We start from the raw sequence: 23,243 nt of genomic DNA on the forward strand, positions 1-23,243 counted from the left end.
AAAACCGTTTGATTTAGGTGACCTTCAGGTAAAGAAAATGATGGTACTGAAGGAAAGATGCTCATATGCCGATGTTTATTTTTTGTATCATTTTAGTATCTTATTTTATAGCAGCAGTAGATTACTGGAAAAAAATCCTATGTTTGGCAATTCTGAGGGTAGAAAAAATTAAATTGCTGATGAGAGCGGTCAAAAGACTACAGCTGGCCTTGTTTGCACTGACAGAGAAGCTATGATAAGTCAGGTAACTGGTCTTCACAGCTGTGATAAGTAGGAAAACAAAGTCTCAGTGTATCAGAAAGCACAACACGTCTGACCTTGAGGGGGGATGGGCAACAACAGCAGAAAACGATGTCGCATTGCACTCCTGTCAGCTCAGAACAGAAATCTGAGGCTGACATGGTTGGCTTTGTATTTGGTGTGAATATTTGGTGTGAACAGCTTTAATGCATGAAGCCAGCCTGTCTTATGTTATGTCCAGGTTGCCAACCGTGATGTAATTCTGTGGAGAGTGTTTTCTTTTCGCTTTGGGTGCCTAAATGCCATTTTATAAAGATTTTAAAGCCAAATCCTCCTTGAGAATTGTTCTTGCATGTGTGTCCCCTTATGGCCACAGTTTTCAGCATCCTCTAGTGGCTACTTACCGTGAAAATGAACCACATCAAAGCAAAAATCTTCTCAAGCTAGTTTCATAAACATGAAAATGAGTTTTCATGTTTTACATCAGTGGATTTCAGTGACCTCCCCAGTTGAGAGATCGGAATCCAATAAAATACCTTTGGGATGTGGGATAATGGTGCTTGAAAGTTTATTTAGCAGAAAGTTTGATTTTTCAAGTAGTGAAGTTTTTGAGTATGCACACCTGTTTAAGGAGAGTTGTCTCAGGGTTGTGAAAGCAGCAGGTGCAATTACATGTTGTGGATTGCTGAAGTGGAAGGATTCATAATGAAGCAATGAATGATCTCTTTTTTTTAAAAATGCCCAGGATTCATCTGTTATCCATTCATCCCATTCTTTATATTCTGGCTGAATCTGACTCTTCCATTGACAAACTTTAATTCTGACCACAATTATGAAGCCGATCAGTGTAAGACCTCAGTTTTCTCTCTATATTTCTGGAGATGACACCTATCTGTGTCACAGCAGACATAGTCATGGAGATACAGAAAAGTTTTACCAAGCAAAACCGTTTTTACCAGCCAAGATTTCAATGACTTCTTTCCAAAAAGGACTTAATCTAACTTGTGATAATACTTGAGTTCAGGACAAGCACAAAGGTCACTGTGGATTAAAGTGAAAATGAGTTTAATTTCTGTGGAGCTGAAAAGATTGTGGCTTGTTTGGACAGTAGCCCAGAGTGTGTCAACATAAGCCAACAGCAAGCACCAATCAGCTTCTCCGTTGCTTTGAAAAATGGATAATCCTCCGCTGCAAATTATTAGAAAGTCAGGGATATCATGACATTAAGTCTTTCTTTTCCTGTGCCTTTTTGTTCAAAACAGCACCAATAATTAAAATGCATCATCCAGCCTTTCAGTAATTATTTGATTTCCCCTGCATGAACAGACATGCTTCTAATTGAATCTTTTATTTGACTTTCTCTCTGGTAGAAGACAGAACAGCTGGTGTTTTCATAAAAGTTTTTTATAGGAAAACTATGTTCCTTTCTGGCGCTTAGTAAAGCTGCAGCAAATAATTCAGACTTCATGTCTTCATATATAAATTAACATCTGCTTCTACAGGTCTTTTCAACTGAAGTGCATCTTATTATAGCTCACATTTTCTGCTCAGGTGCAACTCGTAAGGGGATAAATAGATGCTTTTCTCTCCTCTGGTAAAACCAGATGCCTTATCGCATTGTTAAAACAATCGTCGCAAAGTGGAAAAAATGAAAACAGGCTTAAACAGCTTTCCCACAATTTCATTCTGTCTCATCATCATTTCCATCACTTTTTGCTCAATGCAAAGGAGTCAGATATTTTTACATGCAACGCTTTTGGTTAAATTGCAGATTTTCAATTTTGCAAAGCCATTCTGCTGCTAAATCTTCAAGCAGTATCGAAAAGAAGGCACTTCCCCCCAAGATTTGACACTGAATGTATTCTTGAGTGCTTTTATTACTTCATAAAAAGAGCAGAAATTAAGGCCTTTTTCATAGTAGCTATAATTAACCTCCTAAGACCCGAACTCTTCCACAGCATGCATTTTTTTATTTCTCTTTGATATTTGGGCATATTGGGGCCCGATGAATGTAAAAACAAAGAATGACCAGATTTTTTTTTCTTTCCCTTATTTTGTTTTTAAGAAAAATAAGAGCCACATATGAGGATATTGGTTTAGAATTTTGATAGAACAGTAGCAGTATAATGTCCTTGTAACTGGATATCAGGCCCATGTAGAGCAAAATTGAGTATTTTAGTCTAAATAACCCAAAATGTGATGTCCAGATATGTGGACGCCAGGTCCTAGGAGGTTAAAATAAAGAAAAAAAGAAAAGACATATACATTTTGCAAGACTGCGGGATGTGTTTGTTCTCACATTAATGTGCTGAGAAACTGTCGTGCGAGGAAGAAGCCAGCTATGAGTGAGGCAAAAAAGACTTCTAGCTAGAGGGTTTATGTAGTAAATAGATGTATACTATATAGTATTTTTGTCATCTCTCTGCAGTGGAAACACTACACCGACAGGCTGACATTTCTATTAAAAAATGGATCAGCATTTTGGGAAATATGTGTATTGATGTTTTTGCTGATACTGAGGAGAACTTTACTCAACTTTTTTGTAAAAATGAAGGTGCTTTCTAATGCTAATGACATGGCTAAAGGCAGTTACTACTCTCAATCTAGAAATAGTCACAACACCTTTTGCACTCTAAATATGTCAGTTTACCCGATCGCTGGTTGTTGGTTACTGTGAGCAAGAATTTGCTGACAGTGTGAAGGAAAAACTCCCTTTTAACAGGAAGAAATGCCCAGAAAATCCAGCCTCAAGGAAATCCATCTGCCATGATGACCTTTTGGAGACGAAAGAACTGACACAAGACAAAAGACACACTAATGGAGCAGAGTTTAATGATAACATTGATTAAATGCAAAATGGTGTATTCACACATAGAGAGCGAAAAGAGATGAATGACGAAGAATAATTTAGGGCACCGTGGGAAACTGAGCAACCTAAGCCTAATGCAGTGTTACTGAGAAAGGGTTCAGGGTCTGAACTATATGCTTAATGGTAATATGCAGTTTTGAAGATAAGATTGTGCCTGATTATTCAAGACCTTGAAAGTGAGGAAAAGGATTTTAAATTTCCTTCTTGATTTAATAGTGAGCCAAAGAATAGAAGCCTTTATGAGAGAAATGTGGTCTCACTGTCAGTTCTCTCACTGCAGCATTTTCAGGAATTTCTGATTTGTTTCCTTCTTTTTTTAGAAGAGCCAAAGTATGCAGGGTCGTGCACAGTGAGGATGTCACACTATTAACAAGATATTCGACCTCTGTTGGAGCAGAGTTTAAGTAACTGCTCTGCACAGTGTTGCCACATGCCACTGAAAAAATAACAGTGGAAGATTTACACATTTTTAGTGTAGCTAAGTTAACTAGCTGGGACCACATCCTCATTTTAACTTTGACAGCATTTCTAGTAGATGTGTATGTATGGAGGTGTGGACCCGCTCCTGAAATTCAGATAAATTAATTTTAATCACAGCACTTTCAGATAGACATCTACTGTAGTGAAATTTATTCCCCACTGCCATATAATCCGTTATTATAAATTTAAATGTTATTTACAAACAGGAGGCATTGTGCATTAGTAACATTCATGTGGAATCTTATCTTCAGTTTTCTTTTAGTCTCCGTTTAGTCTTAGCCCTAGCTTTTTGGTCAAACAGCATACAACATGCATCTTGCAGCGTAGAAGTCTGTGGATTTATTTATATATAAGTGCACCGAGGCCTATTCCAGGAAGAAGGTTTAGCAAATAACTCTGAGTTTGTTGACCCTAAAATGAGAGAAACTCATTTCCAGTGTTTGCTTGCAGGTTTTCTTCAATCATTATTTTGTGCCTTGTTCAAAATAACTCAAACTACAAAAAATTATACTCAACTGTCTAAACTCTAGCTGACCACCATAACTCTACAAAAGCTTGGACCATGTGTAGATTATGGAATTTAGGAAAATGAAACCCAGTTTTGAGTTAGCTTTACTTGTGGAAATAGATTAAACCATATAATAAATTATTTAAGGTAATTTTTTTTTAATTTAACTCTTGAGTCATTTGGGTGAGAAATACCCTCTGATTAGTACATAAGTTAAAGCAACTTTTTAGCTACAAAACATTGCTGAGTGGGTGTTTTGTGCTACCTTTTCCTGCTTTACATCAGCACAAATGCTTTGATGAAAACGGTATCTAAAAGCTAATTTATATGTATTTTAACAGTCTGAATTGGGCTACAGTAGGCCTGCTGCATCCAGGAGCAAGATGCTGAAATCAACCTCATGAGTAAGGTGTTTGCCTTCAGCTCAACACTGAAGTTTTATTTTTTAGTATTTTCCAGTTTCGTAATTAGTAATCGACTAATTACGTAATACTAGAATAGATTTGTGGGCTTCTTACCTGACAGGGAACATTAAAAAAAACAACAAAACAAAAAGAAAACAAAAGGAAACAAACAAATAAACCTGTGTAGGCCATCAAAAGAGACAATTGCTTTATGGAAGTTAATCAGTAAACATTAAGCTTTAGGGGGATGAAACAATAAAGCTTCACCAGCTCAACAAGAAAACATTATGCTTGTTATAGTAACAATCTCACGTCGTTAACAAGAGCTGGTTTGGGATGCTGTGGATAATAGCGATGCTAATAGGGGCTGTAGTGCCTCATTGAATTAATTCAGCCAGAGATAAAATTAGAAACTTCGCCGGAGCTCGGGCTTCATTGAAACTGACGCCCCTGGATCAGATGCGGGGACCCTGGTGTAGCCGCGCCCACAGAGCGGCTGACGCGCTCACCGGAGGGAGTAATAAAAACCGAGATGAGCTCCTCAGAAGGGGTACGGAGATAAAACTGTGAGGGAACATTTGAGATTCTTCAGTTATTATTCAGAAGCTCAGCACTGCACTGTGCCTGCTGCAGGGACATGGAGCCGCACCGGAATCTCGGACTTCCATAAAACGAGTGGGCTTCGATTTGGTCACCGTCTGGAAAGTACAGTGATCTGCAACACCAAAATGTGAGGGTTTATTTTATTTTATTTTATTGTACTTTAGTACTTATAAATGTATTTTTAATTGTTTTTGTTTTCAGGCACAGTGCTGTTTTTGACGCTGACTACGACTTCTAATTGTTGATTTACATTTTAAATGACACACATATTATTAGACGCATAAAAGCCACAGCTAAGTTGCATTTTTTTTCACAAGTGAGAGATGCTAAACTTTGTCTCATAAATATAATAAACTTAGTATTAGTATTATAGTAAGTATTTTTGACTCATAAAATTGATGCCATTGGGGTGTAATTATCTTGACTGGTTGTTGTTGATGCTGCTTCTATTCAGAGAAGATGGGTTGTTAGAAGAAGTCAGCGTCTTTCCACCTCAGTGAGCACATCCGAGAGATGTGCTCTATGCAGCAGACTGCTCCCTCTCTGTCACCGACTGTATTAATCACAGAACTAATATTTTTTAGTCCTATTATGCAAATCAATGCAGATAAATCTTGTGCATCAACTTCATGCATAAGCTCATGTATATTATATTTATGCTTGATCTCACTTTAGCAACTGCAGCCTCCACATGTAGCTGAGCAAAATGCTGGGTTCTTGGTGAGGGTCAGAAAATGAACGGCTCCTCCTGCTGTGATCCTGCAGCTGTCATGTACCAGCAGAGATCAGGACTTGACCTCAACGCCAGCTGTGAATGGCCAGATCCTCACTGTAACTGGACATCAGTGGACGGTGCTCTGCAGCTGCCTACTTTTTCCACTGCAGCGAAGATCAGAGTGATTGTTACCTTTATCCTGTGTGGCATATCCACTTTTTGCAATTTGGCTGTGCTTTGGGCTGCCAATGGGCACAAGCGTAAGTCCCATGTTAGAGTTCTGATAATCAACTTGACTGCAGCTGATCTCTTGGTTACCTTCATCGTGATGCCTGTAGATGCAGTGTGGAATATCACAGTTCAATGGCTGGCCGGCGACCTGGCCTGCAGATTCCTCATGTTCCTCAAGCTTCAGGCCATGTACTCCTGTGCCTTTGTCACAGTGGTGATTAGTCTGGACAGACAGTCGGCTATCCTCAACCCTCTGGGCATCGCTATGGTCCGGAAAAGGAACAGGGTCATGCTAATGGTGGCTTGGATCATGAGCGCCTTGCTCTCAATCCCACAGGTGAGACCAGAAGCCAAGACACATGATTATAGTTTGACAGACCATTTTTTAAGTAATTCAGAGAAGGTCTGAGTCATAGTAGTTACTTTAGTGCTGACCTTTTCTTCTGCAGATTCCTCATGCACTTCCTGTGCAAGTGCAACCTTCCTTGAATGATCCATAATCTATCGCAGTGGGCTGGCTATAGATCAGCTTTATAACTGGCTTTAGATGAAGATGAATATTGTGTCTCAGTCTTATAAAACTGTAAAACTGTGGGCAAACAAATGTAAGAGAACATGAGATTGTGTTTTTACATTATTAATACATGATTAATCATTCTGTGTCCCAGGGTGTATTTACATCAGATGTGGTATTTTCTAGACACTGATGCATGAACTTCTGCTGTGGGCTTTAGGGGGGCATAAACCTTGGGGATTAATAGCTCTATCATTCAGATTTCTAAAAGATCAGGACCTGTTACCCTGGCTGTATGGCTTTTACCCTGTAAACAGCGTGGTAGTGAGTGCAGCCTGTAACACTTTTTCATTATGGTGTAATGATAAACACAAATATAGCCCATCTTCTCTTCAAGCATGCTAGATGATTCTGCACAGGATTGCAAACATTTTGAAATGTGCAAGAATTCCTAAATGTGCTGATCATAAATAATTATTAATTGTAGAAAAGAAAGGATTACTTGCTTTATTGATTAGTTATTTTCCCAAACATTTACTGCTCACATGTTCTTAAACATGGACAGCTTTTCTTTCTCATATATGAATATAAGTGCAATATCTTTCGGTTTTGGGGCTTAAAGTAAGCTATGAAAATATTGTATTGTGTTGTCTGGAATGATATAGTTGGATATTTCACATTTTTAACTGATAGCGTTGGAACAAAAATGAGTAATTTTCAAAAATGAAATGATTAATTATCTGTAGACTTCAACTTCAAAGGGGCAATAATTATCATTTAGGTATTCTTAATGTAAATTCAACCCCTGTAAAAGTCTCAAGTAATTTTTGAAACTGTGACAAAGAGAGGTAGACGAAAGCAGTCTTCCCATTTATAGCAAGCAACTGTTTATTTTGCCACCAGATATGAAAACTGCTGCTATCAGACTTTACAAGCTGGTGGATAAAATAACATGTTGCTGACTTTACACTCCAAGCTGACCCATTTTAAAACATCTCTGCATAGGCACTTAAATGTGGTCTTGATAACTCATATAATGCTTTAAAAGTGTATCAGGCGTCTGTGTTTTTAGGCAGAGAAGTACTAGTACGCCTTACTAGCTAATGATCAATGTGCAGCTATAAAATACTTTGAAATAAAAATACCTAGTTTTTAAAGGGATGTGTAGGTTGAATTTACACACTGTTTCCCATATTTTCAGAATAGCTTTTTGCTTTTATTGATATAAGAGAAACTACTTTTAGGTTGAGGACTGTGTGGTAAATCTTACATTCTTGTAATGTCTTTAAAGTAAATCGTTGTTTAGCTTCTACACAGGGTTAAAGTACTTAACACTGGGTGTTAAGTACTTTAACCCTGTGCAGTATTTTTAAATATTAAAGTAATAATAACCACTGCTTGGGTTTTCTGAACTTTTAAACTGATTCACATTTCAATCCTCTCCCCAAACCTAAAAATCTCTGGTACACTACTAATTGTCATTTCACGCTTACTGACTGAGGCATACTGGTCCATTTGGTCTAATCATTTGGATAATATTTTAATCTTCAAGCCAACGTTCAAATAAAAAAATATGTTGGGTGACAGCTACTGCCTGCAAAATTCTAATTTTGTTTTGAATTTTTAATCCAACAGATGTTCATTTTCCATAATGTGACCATTACCTATCCAGCAAACTTCACTCAGTGCACCACCAGGGGAAGCTTCGTTACGCACTGGCAAGAAACTGCTTACAACATGTTTACCTTCTGTTGTCTCTTCCTGCTGCCGCTGGTTATTATGATTATTTGCTACACCAGGATCTTTATTCAGATCTCCAAACAGATGACAAAAAAGAACAGTAAGTGTCCAAGTAAATGGTAGTTGATCCAAACACAGGCAAAACTACAAGAACTAAAAAATATGTTCAAGCTAAAAGGTGCTCGCAACATTTAACTTCAGTATCACCAACTTCTGTTCAGGTTATGTTTTTCTTGTTTCATCGTATTCTTGTCATTTTGACCCATCAGCACACTCTCCCACCTTTTCTCGCTTGACCATTCCTACTTGCCATGCAGTCACCTTAACATCTCCGCCACCAGCAAAGATTATCTTTCTACTACCAGAGTAAATGTGAGAAAACACTGAAAATTTGACAAATGTGCATGTGAGAATGCAAATGTCCAATGTAGTGGAGCAGACGTTGGCTGGTCTCCCCAGTACAAAGTCTGTGTGATGTTAGTTGTGCTGGATAGACTGATGTATAAACTGTTGCAGTTAAAGAAAGAACGTGATTCACAGCAGAAACGTATAAATGAAATGATAAAAGTGTGTTCTAAATGTACTTCTTCAAAGAAATGCTCGATGTATTTATTTGACATCAAATGTGTTCCTTTCTCTCCTATAGTGCCCTCCAGTGAGCCACATCTCCGCTGCTCAAAGAACAACATCCCAAAAGCAAGAATGAGAACTCTGAAAATGAGCATTGTTATTGTGATCTGCTTCATTGTGTGCTGGACTCCGTACTACCTGTTGGGTCTATGGTACTGGTTCTTCCCAGATGACCTGGAGGGAAAAGTCTCTCACTCTCTGACCCACATCCTATTCATCTTTGGTCTTTTTAATGCCTGCCTGGACCCCATCATATATGGCCTGTTCACCATACGCTTCCAGAAGGGGCTGAGAAACTGCTATCGCAAAGCCGCTGTAATGTCCAGCTTGGAGACTAATGCAGTAATAATGGAGTCCTTGAAATGTACTGGATCTGTCTTACCATCTAAAAGAGGCATGACCAGTGGTGAAAAGGACTTCAGCTCTGAACAGGCTGAGGCAAAATCCACTGACAACAGCGTCTGACAGTGTTTAGTCGCAGGGAGAGGGGCAACATTGGCATTTCATTGTTTGGGCTGTTTGTTTACTGAACTTATTGGTTTTTATAATTACAACATGCATGTGTAGAATAAGTCTAAAGACACAATCTATCTATCACTTGTAGACAAATTATGTCCATGTGTCTGTGTAGCCTGTGTGATGCTTGAGGTTGTCCATATTAATTTAAGGTTACATATCTTCATTACCCAGTAAAACACGTTTACCGCTACATGATATGTTTAACTGGTTTTGAGCCTGCTATGTGAGCTATACATTCACCAAGATGTGCTAAAGGATACAACATTGAATAAATGATAGAAGATGCTGATTGGTTACTGAAGAGTGCTTCCTGAGTTCTGATGTAAAGGGTTTGTCGGAGCTTAAAAGTAATCGGAAGAGTCCTTCATGTGCAGATAAAGAAAGAGCTACAGATGCATACCAAATGTCAGTCGTGGTCTGAAATACGATGATTTCATTATGTATGTCACATGACATTTTCGCTTGTCATTATAAGTAACACGCATGATAGCTATGACAGACTTTTAATATCAGATGCCTGAAACTTACCAGAAAGCACTATTATAGGACTATTTTAAAACAATTAGGTTTTGTCTCTTTATTTTTCTGCTAGAATTATTTTCACATCATATATTTAGGACATCATGTATAATGGTATCGTTGTGTAGTGGTTTTCACATTTGCCTAATGAGCAAAATATTCAGAGTTGATTCTGGGCGGCATCAGAAAGGGGATCCAGTGCAAAACTCAGACATGTGGAGCTACTCACTGCAGTGACCCATTGTGAACAAGGGAGCAGCTGAAACTAGTTTTCTATGCAGGACTATTACATGCACTTTTAATGAAGATTGTTAGGTTCCTTTGCGTGAATAAGTTGGCTCAATTGGCTGGACTACGAAAAAGCTGATGAAACGGATCAACTGTTTCAACTTAAAGTTGTCAGAAATTGGCAGGAAAAAATTTTTTTTCCTTGTCTGTGGGTCCAAGAAATGTTTCAAAATGACTGCTTATCAAATATGTCAAGATATTTTTTAAAAAAAAGGAAAAATCAGTTTAGAAAGAAATCTGTCACTGAAAATGTTTACTGAACATTAGCATTTTGTTTCATTAGACGAAAATATATTTGATTGACTTTCCTAACAAGCCTCCATTTCATAAAGGCAATAATTAAAATGCAATGGATCTAATGATTAGCATACAGTTTTTTCTGCTAATTATATAATTAATAAACGTATTCAAATTATTCTATGTTGTGTAATCACTAAGATTATTTCATGTAGCATCAGGTGGCTTCAACAGCTCAAACCCCGTCTCATAATATTCTGTTAAATGAGCCCTGAATACCAAACACAGTAGAGACAAAGCATTTTGACCATGCAATAGACAGGGCCACAAATCACAGCATGTTATTTTCCCCCTGCACAACAGAATGAGTGTCTCAAAAAATTGAATATGACACAACCTTCACACAAAATGTGACACTGTAGGACTGGCTAACAATTACGTTAAAGCAAGACAATAAATCTAAGCTAGGCTCCTAGTAAATCTTCTGAGTTACACTTCAGAAAGGGCAGTGGGGTTTTCACCCATTCATTGATTCTTCTTTTCATGTCTTTATGATCGCAGGGAACACAGTGGTGACCATAGAAGCGTTAGTATTTTGCCCAACTTCTGGGACTCACTGGCCTCTGAGAACGTCAGCAGCAAGGAGTGTGAGCCATGAGTATGGGACAGTGAATAAAAACATGAGATGGTGTATTCAGACAGTCAACATGATGTGTCACAGAAGATTAGTGAAAAGCTTCTTAATTAAAAAAACAAAAAAACAAATGTCTATTGGTTCTGGTGCAGATGAAGGAGACCACCTGGATACCTTCCTGTGGGCAGAACAGAAGCTACCAGTGAAGGTAATCTAAGTAGACATGTCAAAGACTGCTGCTCCAGCTGGCAAGGGAGAATTTAGAATATGCAAAGCATGATGAATAGATACAATGTAAGTGTATGTAACTACATTATGTGAAATTTATATTCACTTTGTCAGAAAAGGACTAGAAAAACCAACCCTAGAGTTGCCTATGTGGGAAAATACCAGTAAGATCAGTAGCTGGTCTGAAATATTCAGACCAGCTACATTTGAACAGGAACAACTAATGAATATTGCTTTTGTAGACAATTTAAAAGGTGGACAGAGCTACTGACACATCTCACAGTTTTCTGAAATCTTAAGATACGCGAATCAGCTGTCACCATCTTGGTTGCAAAAACTATATGTGATGAGGAGGTCTGCACACTCATTGGCTAAAGACTTGTGGTTAACTAATTAGCCTACAATTTTGAAACATGATGTGACCAATTTATACAAAAGAACCTTAATTTTATATATTAGGACCCAAAACAAATGGCTGAGCCCATAAACTTGGCAGGATAGAATGTAAATTGTTAGACATTGAGACAGTGATCCACGCCTTTGTTAGCACTCGGCTGGATTACTGTAATGCACTTTATATTGGGGTCAGCACATCATGTATTACTCATCTACAGAGGGTGCAAAATGCCGCAGCTCGTCTTTTAACTGGCACTCGAAAGTTTGAGCACATTTCCCCTATTTTAGCTTCACTTCACTGGCTGCCCATTTCTTTTAGGATTCATTTTAAAATTCTCTTATTTGCTTTTAAAGCTCTCCATGGCTTTAAAAGCAAACCATATCCCCATCTTATCTCTCTGGACTGCTACAGCCTTATACACCCACCCGCTCTCTTAGGTCAGCTGATCAGCTGCTCCTGAAGATACCCAGGACTGGGCGTAAACTTAGAGGAGATCGTGCTTTTGCTGTAGCAGCTCCAAAACTGTGGAACGAGCTTCCTTTAGAGATTAGACAGGCCACTTCTTTACCTGTTTTTAAGTCACTCTTGAAAACCCACCTCTTTACCCTGGCCTTTGACACCACTTGAGATGTTGGTTTTTATTTTTATTTTTTATTTTTATTTTGTATTTTAGTTGTTTTTAGTTGATTCGATGCTGTTTTATCTTGTTTTTGTTTTTCTTTTAATATAGGGCTGTTTATTATGAATTATATTTTTATTTATTTTTATTTTTGCTGTTTTCTGTTATTCTATTGTTTTTAACTTATTTTCTGTACAGCACTTTGTTCCTGTGCTGGGTATTTTAAAGTGCTTTATAAATAAAATTGGATTGGATTGGACATTCCACACTGGCTTCATATTTCCAACCAAGTATGTCCGTGTTTTAAACAATCCATGATTACATCTGAAATATTTGTATTCTTAAAATGGTCAAACTATTCCTTTAACCTGCTTCTATATTTCTGGTAGTACATTACAATACAAATATGTCAGAGCCTCTATTTGTGATACGTGTTATGTGTTTTGATTTCTTTCTCTCTTTTCTTTTTTTGGGATCTAACACTCTTTTTCCAGCTTTGCTTTTAGTGGCTTCCACTATCCAAAGTCTCTGTCAGTGATGTAGTAATTTTCCAACCAGTCTCACTAAAGCCTCTGGATACCATAAAGCCATGTCCCTACTTCCATGCAAGTCAGCAAATCTGGTCAAGGACAAACTAAATGACTGAACTGCCACTGGCTTAATGAAAAGGGGAAAAAGCAGCACACACAGCTCTAGTGACCCATATGTGTGCTGATATTTTAATCTGGTTAGTCTTGCAATGACTGACAGATACTGTGTGTTTGAGGACTCTTTCTTGTTGTGGCGGAACCAGTTAGTACATCATTTTGGACTTGGACCAGGTTATTCTCTCATATCTTGCAGGCTGGAGAGTGCCAACTCATTCATTGCTCACTGATCTTTCCCAGGCCTGTCCACCTCTATTAGATTTCATCTAGTGTGAGAGGGGCACATCACGTGCTGAACACATCAGTACATAGGCTTCATTGTGCCACTCAGAAAACAGATGCACATACCTGTAGTTCAACAGCTGCTGCAGTCCTTGAATATTTTATATTTAAAATCTACCAAGATCTGCCTTTGTTTATGTCGTCATGCCACATATAGATTTAATCTAAACTTATGTTATTCAAAGCAGTAAGTCAGCCAGCTGCTCTGCTCATCTCACTCTTCCTGTGAACTTACAGTTCAATGACCTTCCTCACATTATGGCATCTGGGTAAGATAGAAACATCAGCCTGAATACATTCTCTGGCTTACTGTAGCAGCTGTAAGCCTCAATGGTGTTTGTGGACAGTAGCTAAATTTAGCTGCCGTCCAAGCTAAATTTATGGCTAGTTGAAGAGTTTATTTTTTTAAACAAAGATACTTAAATGGCTTGGTGTGCCTGGTGGTTGTTAATCCAGCATGGCAGACAGTGGACAACAGGGAGAGAGCAATTTTGACTTCAAATGTTGAATTACAAGTTTAAAATATCATATTTGTGTTGATATCCTTCTACATATTTGTGATTGTTTTTTGTATGACTGTAAATTTAAAAAGCAGAAGTGTGTAAAACACAAGTGAAAATTTCAAAATTCAAATTATTTTTTTCCTACACACATATTTTTCAAGTTCTCATATTTCACAACACACACACACACACACACACACACACACACACACACACACACACACACACACACACACACACACACACACAGACAGGTTGAAAATGATGCAGAACATATGAGGATAGTCACATAATGGTTATGTCACAGAACACGGAGTGTTCAAGTAACAGGACCCCAAAAGCAGACTCAGCACACCGCAGCTCAGAACTATGTACAAGTTTTATTTAACTGAGGAATCTTTTAACAAAGCTAAGGAAACGTGGCTCATGCCACGGGGGGAAACGAGGAGCGTGGAGCCCAGGAGCGCCGTAATCGGGACCGTGGGGAAACTGCAACAGAAAGGGGAGACACAGTTAACAGTAGGCAGGTTGTCAAGAAACGAACAGCTAGACTTCATAAGTTGCCGAGGCTTACAGGTAGAGCAGGACCGTGGAGCTTGGAGGGGAGAGGTGCCCGTGAAGGGAATCCTAGGGAGGGAGGAAGGCAGTCAGGCAGTCAGGCAGGCAGGCCACAGGCTTCCACGCCAAATGCTGGTCACACTGGGAGGAGACTGACGGACTGGCGAGGAGAAGCCGTCAGAGCTGGCTGAGGTAGTCCTCCGGTGATTGCCTCAGATGAGACGCAGGTGGTTTGGAGGCGGCCCAGCCCGAGGGTGTGGCCACCGCAGTCTCCCACGGCTCCCTGGATGCCGAGCCACGGGCCGTGACAGGTTAAGTGTGTCGAAGGATTGACAGAAAGGTTCAAGGTGGGGGGGACATTACACCAAGAATTAGATCTGAGCCCTTCCTTGTTCTCAGTGGTGATGGACAGGCTGACAGATGAGGTCTGGACTCTCTGTGGACTATAATGTTAGCAGATTACATTGTGATCTGCACTGAGAGTAGTGAGCAGGTGGAAGAGAGCCTGGAGAGGTGGATGTATGCTCTGCAAAAGAGAAATGAAAGACAAATGAGATGGAAGCTGATGCTCTGCCATGGCGACCCTTAGGGGGTCTAGCTTTAAAAAAGATTTACCTTCATATAAATCTGCTTTCCTGGTTGTCACAGCAACACATAAATTCAGGTAATACTGATTAAGACAGGGACAAATGAGTACATTCAGGACTCTTGCCTGAATTAAAGGATAGGGAGCACGACTATCTGGCTAGTTTGGTGGGAATGGCTACACAGCACTAAAGAGCAGGGCAGGCTGGTGCCAATCGGGGCTGAGAGATGCTCCCTGAGTTTAGTTGTAAAAGACACGAAGGAGATCAGAGCCAACCGATGAGGAGTGGAGAAGCCAGGGAAGATATCCAACTAGGTTTGAAGAGTGAATGGACATCAGGTGACAGGTTGATTGGCACTGGGAGTGAGAACAGAGCACCTGGCCTTGACACACATGTGCAAGCACACTCATACATACACACAAGCACAAGGTAGGGGGAGGAATACAAGGAATGAGGGAGGAGAAATGCTGCCAGGTTCATGAAAGTTTGATTGATTCTGAATCCTGCGGGCATCAAAGAAGGTTGAAAAGATAAGGTGAAGATTGTCCATGAAGAGACCTTCTGTTTACTTTCAATAACACATGGCTTAAAGCTTAAAGTGAATCATTAAAATGTAATTATCATGTGTTTTGTATTCACTATATTTTCACAAGATTGCATGAGCTTAAACCAATTACATATTTACATTATAGATTAACAAGAATCCTGTTCAAAAGAGGACTCATTGATATAACAACACAGCTGGATGCATTGCTTGAATATCATTTTATGTAATCGAGCACAGAAATATGACTTTATTCTCTTTACATCAGTTGAAGTTCTGTTAAAACTGTTGATTTATTCACATTTGTTGTCTCTTTAATGAAGAATCTGACAGCTAGTGTTAAGCCTTTGTATTTGCTTACCAAACACAGAAGCATGATCAATGAGATTGTCAGACAGAAGCAGTAACTGCAAATCTTGCAGTATATTCAGGGAGGCATATAAAGTGATTATTTATTTATGGGGTTTATTCTTCTGCCCTGAAGATCTGTTTTTTTGTTGTTGCAATTATCAGTATAACACAGAAGGAGGACATGAGGTTGCTGACCATGCCCCTTTTAAAACAGCATATATTCTCAAAGGTTGTTGGATATTACACTGTTTTGCTCAGCCAACTTGCTGCATTAGCAGAACATGAGAAAATGAAAAGGCTTGCTCATATTTTGACTTAAGAAAAGCTCTTTGTGCTTCTCCTGCCGACAACCCCCACTGAAGATTTAAATATCTCAAGAAAAGATCCAAGAGCCGGTGGAAGTTTCACTTGATGTCTTAAGTTGCCATTCTTTACCAAACAAAAAATGAAGACAGATGTTAGTTTTCCTACGGTGGAAATAATATTTCAGGAGTTACAACTAATATAAAAGTGCATAAGTACAAAGTTAAGAAATATTGACTATGGAAATACTTGATGAGAGATCATCCTATTATGAAGATTATCCTTCACAGAATGGTAAATGGTAAATGACCTGTATTTATATAGCGCTTTACTAGTCCCTAAGGACCCCAAAGCGCTTTACATATCCAGTCATCCACCCATTCACGCACACATTCACACACTGGTGATGGCAGCTACATTGTAGCCACAGCCACCCTGGGGCGCACTGACAGAGGCGAGGCTGCCGGACACTGGCGCCACCAGGCCCTCTGACCACCACCAGTAGGCAACGGGTGAAGTGTCTTGCCCAAGGACACAACGACCGAGACTGTCCAAGCCGGGGCTCGAACCGGCAACCTTCCGATTACAAGGCGAACTCCCAACTCTTGAGCCACGATCGCCACAGAAGGCTGCACTGAGCTTATATCAGCTCCCATATTACACAACAATCAGCCAGGTTCTTGAGACAACTTGAGGCCTCCACAGACAAACCAGCCTGGCCATACAACCTGCATGGAAAAGAAAACTTATACTTGTTCACAGCATAGCAACCCCAGACCATCACACTACCAGCAGCACATATGTGAGATGAGCCTTTCCGTTCTTTTTGGTCAGCAGTCAGTTTCTCCTTGGAAATCCCGCATGGATGCCATTTTTGCCCAGTCCATTTCTCATTGTTTAACCATGATTGCTGATCTTAAGTGAGCTTTTTAGCTGTTGTCCTGGGTTTCTTTCTCCTTGTGGATGAGTTGTCAGTGCATTCTTGGGGTAATTTTGTTATTCCTGCCAGTCCTAACAAGATACACCTGTGTTACAAATGATCTCATTTATGTATAATACTTCTCACTATTACTTGTTGGAGTCCAGAAGTCTTAGAAATGGCTTTATAACACTTTCTAGACTAATAGAAGCAGGTTTGGATAGCTTTTTCCCTTAATAAATGAAATCATCATTTAAAAACTGCATTTTCTATTTACTTAGGTTATATTAGATATTAAAAATTATTTGAACTGAAACATGTGTGACAAATATACAGAAAAAAAGAACAGTTACAATATGTAAATATCTGGTGTTGGAATTTTGCTTCAGTTTTAATTTATGTGAACAAATGTCAATGAGCTGGTGTTTGAAATTTATTTCAGTCTCATGCATTTTTGTCCAAAACAAACTAAAAGGTAACCACATTCCATGTCACGGAGCCTGACGCTTTAATACTTTCAGTCTTTAATAGATGGACCCTCAGAAATCTCTCTGAAAAGAAACATGAGCCTCAGTTATCTATTAGCCACTTTGAAATCACAGTCTGCAAAATCTCATTTGATATGTCAGCAAATGTAGTGTGTTTTTATCCAAAAAGGGAAGATGACATTTTGGACTCAAGTCTCATTTCTTTTTAAAGGTTAGTTTCATTTAATGGCAGATTTGATGCATTAAAGACTCTGCATTCTAGCTGGTGTTCAACCACTTTGTCATACAGCCTAATGCAATTTCTGTGTCAGAGCTGAGCGTCATTAAGAGCAAACTAGACACTCAGCCCACATTTTCTAGATTCAGAGAGCTGCGATCATTGGTAAATAGTTTTGTCATTTCAAGGTGCTAAACATTAGTGATCTTTTCAAATATGCCGACGCTGTCAGGAAGTTGACTGTACTTTGAAAGCTTCAGCAAATTTAACCTGGAAACACTCAGATCCCCCATAATTAACATCAGTTCCGCATTTTAACGCATTTGCGTATTTTTTCTCTTTATAGTAAATATAAATAATTAAACTAATTATGAATATTTTAGCAGTATATGACTTTATTTCAGCTCTTCTTCGGCTTCTTTATTTGGTAATTTGAGAATTTCCTTGAAGTGTCTTTTATCCTTTAATGTTCCTGCTCATCTTACCTCAGAAAGGCCACAACTTGTCTGGACTTCATCCTCCTCTCAACACAAGGACCAGATAAAGTGTTGTTTTTCTCTTTTAATCTGACCTGTTTCTTTACATTGCCCAGCACATCAGCAATAGGGGCTTGTTTAGTAACTCAAGCCTTTACGAGGTTTGTCTTAACCTACTCTGGAAGTGGTTGACACTTAAATGATCCTGCTGATAACCTCCTGGTGGACACCTTCTGAGGTAACCTTCCAGCTTTCCCCTTAGCCACCAGAGGTCCAGATGAATGATGTTAACTCACTAAACACATACATCCCTACGGTTGTTTATACTTTGTGAATTTTCCAAATCACATATTGTATGTGACTGTGGTAAATGACACAAATGTTTTCCATAGCTCTTCTGTCTACAGATAACATAAGAAACTTGACAATATCATTAATGCCAAATTGCGCGATCCTGGTTAAACGACTGTGCATAAAAGCTAAACATACTCATTGTGATGTCACATATTGATTTGTTAAGTTCACCATTTTGTTGACATGTTGAGGTGAACATTTTCCTGCTTTAAAACTAGATGCTCTGAGAAACTGGGGAATGCTGTACCCTCATGGTGTCTTGTTAACTACGATGTGACCTCTATTTTAAATGCACCCAACATTATCGCTCCTTTTGAATCCAATGGGTGTCATAATGTACAAAATAAATATCATATTGTTTTCATTTGGTCTAATGATTCCTAATGATCCTGCCCAGAAAACACACCATGAAATTGAATGCTGAGGCCATAGATTACGCATGGCATACACTATGGGCGCTTGACAACTGGACTCTGAGCGCCATTTTCCGCTGGCTACAAGTTACATAACTCAAAGCTAAATGCATGTTTTAAACACTTTAATAATAAATATTTTGACCCATTTGGTTACAATAAACACTCCAAGCAGTGTTGATCACGTGCTCTCTGGTTGGTCAGTTGACACATTGTACTAGAATGTAAACATTTGTACAAAACCCACGTGTAAAATAACAATAGCAAATATAGCAACCTTCCTTAACTGGTGACCAGTCTGTATCCTGGTAGCCACTAAAAATGTGGGCTGAAATCACCGAACAGTTTTAGTGAGTTTTTCTTAGCATTTACTTGTGAATGCACAAAAGAAATTCAAAGGCTGGTAGTGTGCTTTAGATGCTGATGCATCACAGAAGTGTAGGAAGGGATATACATATAATATTCTTTAGTGCAGCTTAGCTGAATCAGTGTGTTTTTTGCATACTTGCAGAAATCTTAGTACCTCAGAAAAAAAAACCCAGCTTGAATTTGGAGATCATGCTGGTGCATATAAAGAAATCATTTCCATATTATCTGATGATGTTGTTCAGTGGCTTCAGTTTAGACTTTCCATGTTTAAACCAGTTAAACTGTTATACTGAATATAAGCAGTAAGTACACTAAAAATAACAGGTTAAGAGAGGCATGTTTATTTTTCAGCTTTAGTGGCAATGTTATTGCTATTATCAATAAAGTGAATGTGCATCACCAGATGTGAGGTGACCTGAAGCAGAATAAAAGGGAAAATCGATTTATTTCCAGTAAGGGTTTTCGTGTTATTGTTTGTCAGGTCTAATTAACCAATAACAATAAACATGATAAAGGTCTCTCCTTAGCACCAGATTGATTTTTTTGTTTATCCAGATCCTGTCTTAGCACACACCTGAATCCAGACAAAAAAGGGACACAGTATGACTTCAGTGCTTCACTCATGGTCAATTTCCCACGAGGATTGTGTTTGTCTGCTCGAACACTTGATGTAAACATTCGGATCAATTACTCACGTGGAGTATTTTGCTGCACGACAACAACAAAATGAATGCAGTATTTCAGAAAGTAGAAAATGTTTTCTTCTTTTAAATATGATAAATACACATATAATATTTGAGATTGCTCACTTGAACTAAAAACAAAACCCCAAACAAAAAAGAAACAAGGAGGCTTTTTTTAGTTAAGACAACTTCAAGCACTTATTTGGAATTTTGGGAAATATCCCTGATCTCCTTCTTTTTGAAGGATGGGAAGAAAGAAAGCCACTTTCATTTATTGACACAACAGCAAAGTTTTAGGAAAAATGCTGGAAACAAGATAACAACATAACTCCCACTGACACCTCAAAAGATTGCTAAATATGTTTTATAAGAGCCATGATGTAATTTTGTTTGGTAAAATCTGCCATCACTAGGGAGAGGAGAGCTGCTGCCAATTACACCACAGTAATTAAATCAATCGCCTGACACATGTGAGCTATTCAGGACAGACTGGACTCTCAGTTTTGTGTTTTGGATTATTATTGGATTATTAAGCATCTTTTTAAATAATAATTATTATTAAGTTTAGTCATTTAGGATAGGAACAATAGGAGAAATATTTGCTATTTTATGTTCATGTATTCTTTTGGTTCTGCCTTTGTTTATTTTATGATCTATAATTTTGATTAGTATTCCAGGGGTTTTGAATTCCTTCATATTTCATGTCTTTAATTTTTTCCGGTTCTTTATTGCTTTGTCTTTAATGTTTAGAAATGTCAATTTTTCTGCAATTTTGTATTTTGATGTCTCTTAATATTTAAAGTTGTTAGTTATATTTGGTACTTTGTTAAAATAAAAAAATATGATTTCAGTATCTCCTTTACGAGGCAGTAGATACATAATAGTGCAATGTTAGGATAGAGCCACAGGGCAATCCAGGGATGTTTTGAATATGAGCCCCTTAAGTGATGCCACATTATAATAATGATGTAAACTTTCCTGTGGTGATATTCTAAACAGTATGTCTATAAACCATAGTATTGCAATATAATCCAGTAAAATATATGCTAAAGGATGAAAGGGATGAGTTTATAATTTCCTTCCCCCCAGTCCTAAATCTACCTTAGAAGCTATGGCCTCCTGTGATCTCTAGACCAGGATATGACAAAACGAAATTAAAGTTTAATGATCTCGGTGGGGGCATCGTGCCATTACAGAGACAGATAACAACAGACAGGAGAGAAAAATGTATGGAGTGCATACAAATGGCAACAAGCAACAGCTGAAGGCAGGTTCAGCAGGGAATCCACGGACAGCTTGTTAGGAACTACTGCCATCTAGTGGCATTAGGTCCACAAACACATACACATCGAGCAAAACAAGGACCAGTGTCAGCACTACTGCATTACTGATGGCTCTATTCTCTCTACATTCTCTCTACATGCAGTGACAGTATAAAAGCATCCACAGTACTGAGGACCTGAGCAAAGCAGCAATCGATAATTTTATTAACTACAACCTTTAATTTGCCATTTGCACCAGTTTGGTTACATTTGATGGTTTACTGGTGCACCATGTTTTGAGTAAATTTCTGGCATTTTCAGGAATAATCACAGATTTGGACATACCTATTTATTTAAGGGTTTTTATTTACATTGATTATTTTCTATAATAAATAGTATAGTGGTTTACACAGACAAAAGACCTGCGTTGATCCTACGGGGAGACACAAATCCCTGAAGGGTTGTGTGTAGTATAAAAGTCTGCGAAATTAAATACGCACAGCTAAGAAGAAAACAAACAAAATTAAAACAGGTTAAAACCCCAGTATGAATGCTTTCTAGCACAGGAATGTATATTTCCTACAGGATTTCTATTTACTATTACTATTTACTGAGGAAGTAGTTCATTAGATTAACCAGCTGATGGATGGCACCTCAGATTAATGGTTTAAAATAAAGAGGGTCTCTTCTTCATTGTTGCTACTGTAATCGTACTGGATCACTAAGACAAGTGATGAAGTTCTCCATCACGTTACCTGGACTCCACAAACATTTGATGAAGCCCTTTTATTTGTCACTTGCAGTTGCCTGCAGCGAATTTGGACAAACATTTGACGCAAACCTGAGTTGGCCTGGAGACAGGCGCATTTCAAGTTGTCCTATTACAAATTTATGTTAAAACTGGTGCTGCACAGGACTTTAAACATGATGTGTTATCATTTTGCAAGGTGGGGGAAAAACTGTTTAAACTTTTTTTTTTACTTATGTAAAAATCTGTATATAATATAGTGCATGTACTAATTGTAAAATCAAAGTACCTAAAGTAAATATACTCACAGAATGACGCTTTCAGAATGATATACATTATGCTACTTAATTGGATGCCATCATGAATATTATTTGATTGATGTGTATACCATATACATTTTGCAGTTGTTCATATATACTGATGATATACAGTACTTACCTGATGGGTAACTTAATCCATAATAATGCAATTTATCTGAAAAATAATAAGTAGCTAAAGTGTTAAAATAAATTTAATGAGTACTAATTACAATATTTGCATAACAAATATTGTGGAGTAGAAGCAGAAAGTATCATAACATAGAAATCCTAGTCTTTGAGTGAACGTTACATTCCTAATAGTAGGATCTATGCTGTTATCCTGTTGTGTTGAGAACTTATAGTACTCTAGTCCAATAGCATACACATACAAGACATGGTTTCATGCACTGATCACGTCAGAGAATTGGATCAAATTTCCACTGACATCAACTGCAATGGCCTCTAGATGGCACTACAGAACGCTATAAAATCTGAACTCACTGACTTTTATATTGAACACACTTCTCAACAGACTAAAATATGACGGCAGTGATAGACCGTGCAATTCGATATTTGATATAATTTTTTGTAATAATTAATAACAGAGAAGGTCTGCTTCATTTTGGGTATTTCAGTACATCAGGCAGTAGAAAAAAGTAAATAATACAGTAAATCCAATTTAACTCGCCTATTTTGCCATCAAAAACTGAGTAATCCCACAAAGTGCATGGTGTTAAGAATAAAAACAAAGCTCTTGTGCTTGACATTTTATTTTGACCTATATCTGTAATGGCACAAAACTGTTGTTTTACAGATAATTTTCTGTAAAGAGCATTATATTGCTGTTCAGCAGAGCTAGAGGCAG

General features: G+C 38.2%; 1 protein-coding gene across 1 annotated transcript; it reads left to right on the plus strand.

Moving 5' to 3' along the window:
* Positions 1-5,021: 5,021 nt before the first annotated feature.
* Positions 5,022-9,749, plus strand: LOC113024322 (putative gonadotropin-releasing hormone II receptor). The gene is made up of 4 exons (XM_026171326.2): positions 5,022-5,231; positions 5,780-6,387; positions 8,200-8,404; positions 8,951-9,749. Exons 2-4 carry the CDS (start codon positions 5,839-5,841, stop codon positions 9,397-9,399), a joined length of 1,203 nt encoding a protein of 400 aa, XP_026027111.1. The 5' UTR covers positions 5,022-5,231; positions 5,780-5,838; the 3' UTR covers positions 9,400-9,749.
* Positions 9,750-23,243: the final 13,494 nt, after the last annotated feature.

Source organism: Astatotilapia calliptera, chromosome 1 (genome assembly GCF_964374335.1).
Source record: "Astatotilapia calliptera chromosome 1, fAstCal68.1, whole genome shotgun sequence".
Lineage (NCBI taxonomy): Eukaryota > Metazoa > Chordata > Actinopteri > Cichliformes > Cichlidae > Astatotilapia > Astatotilapia calliptera.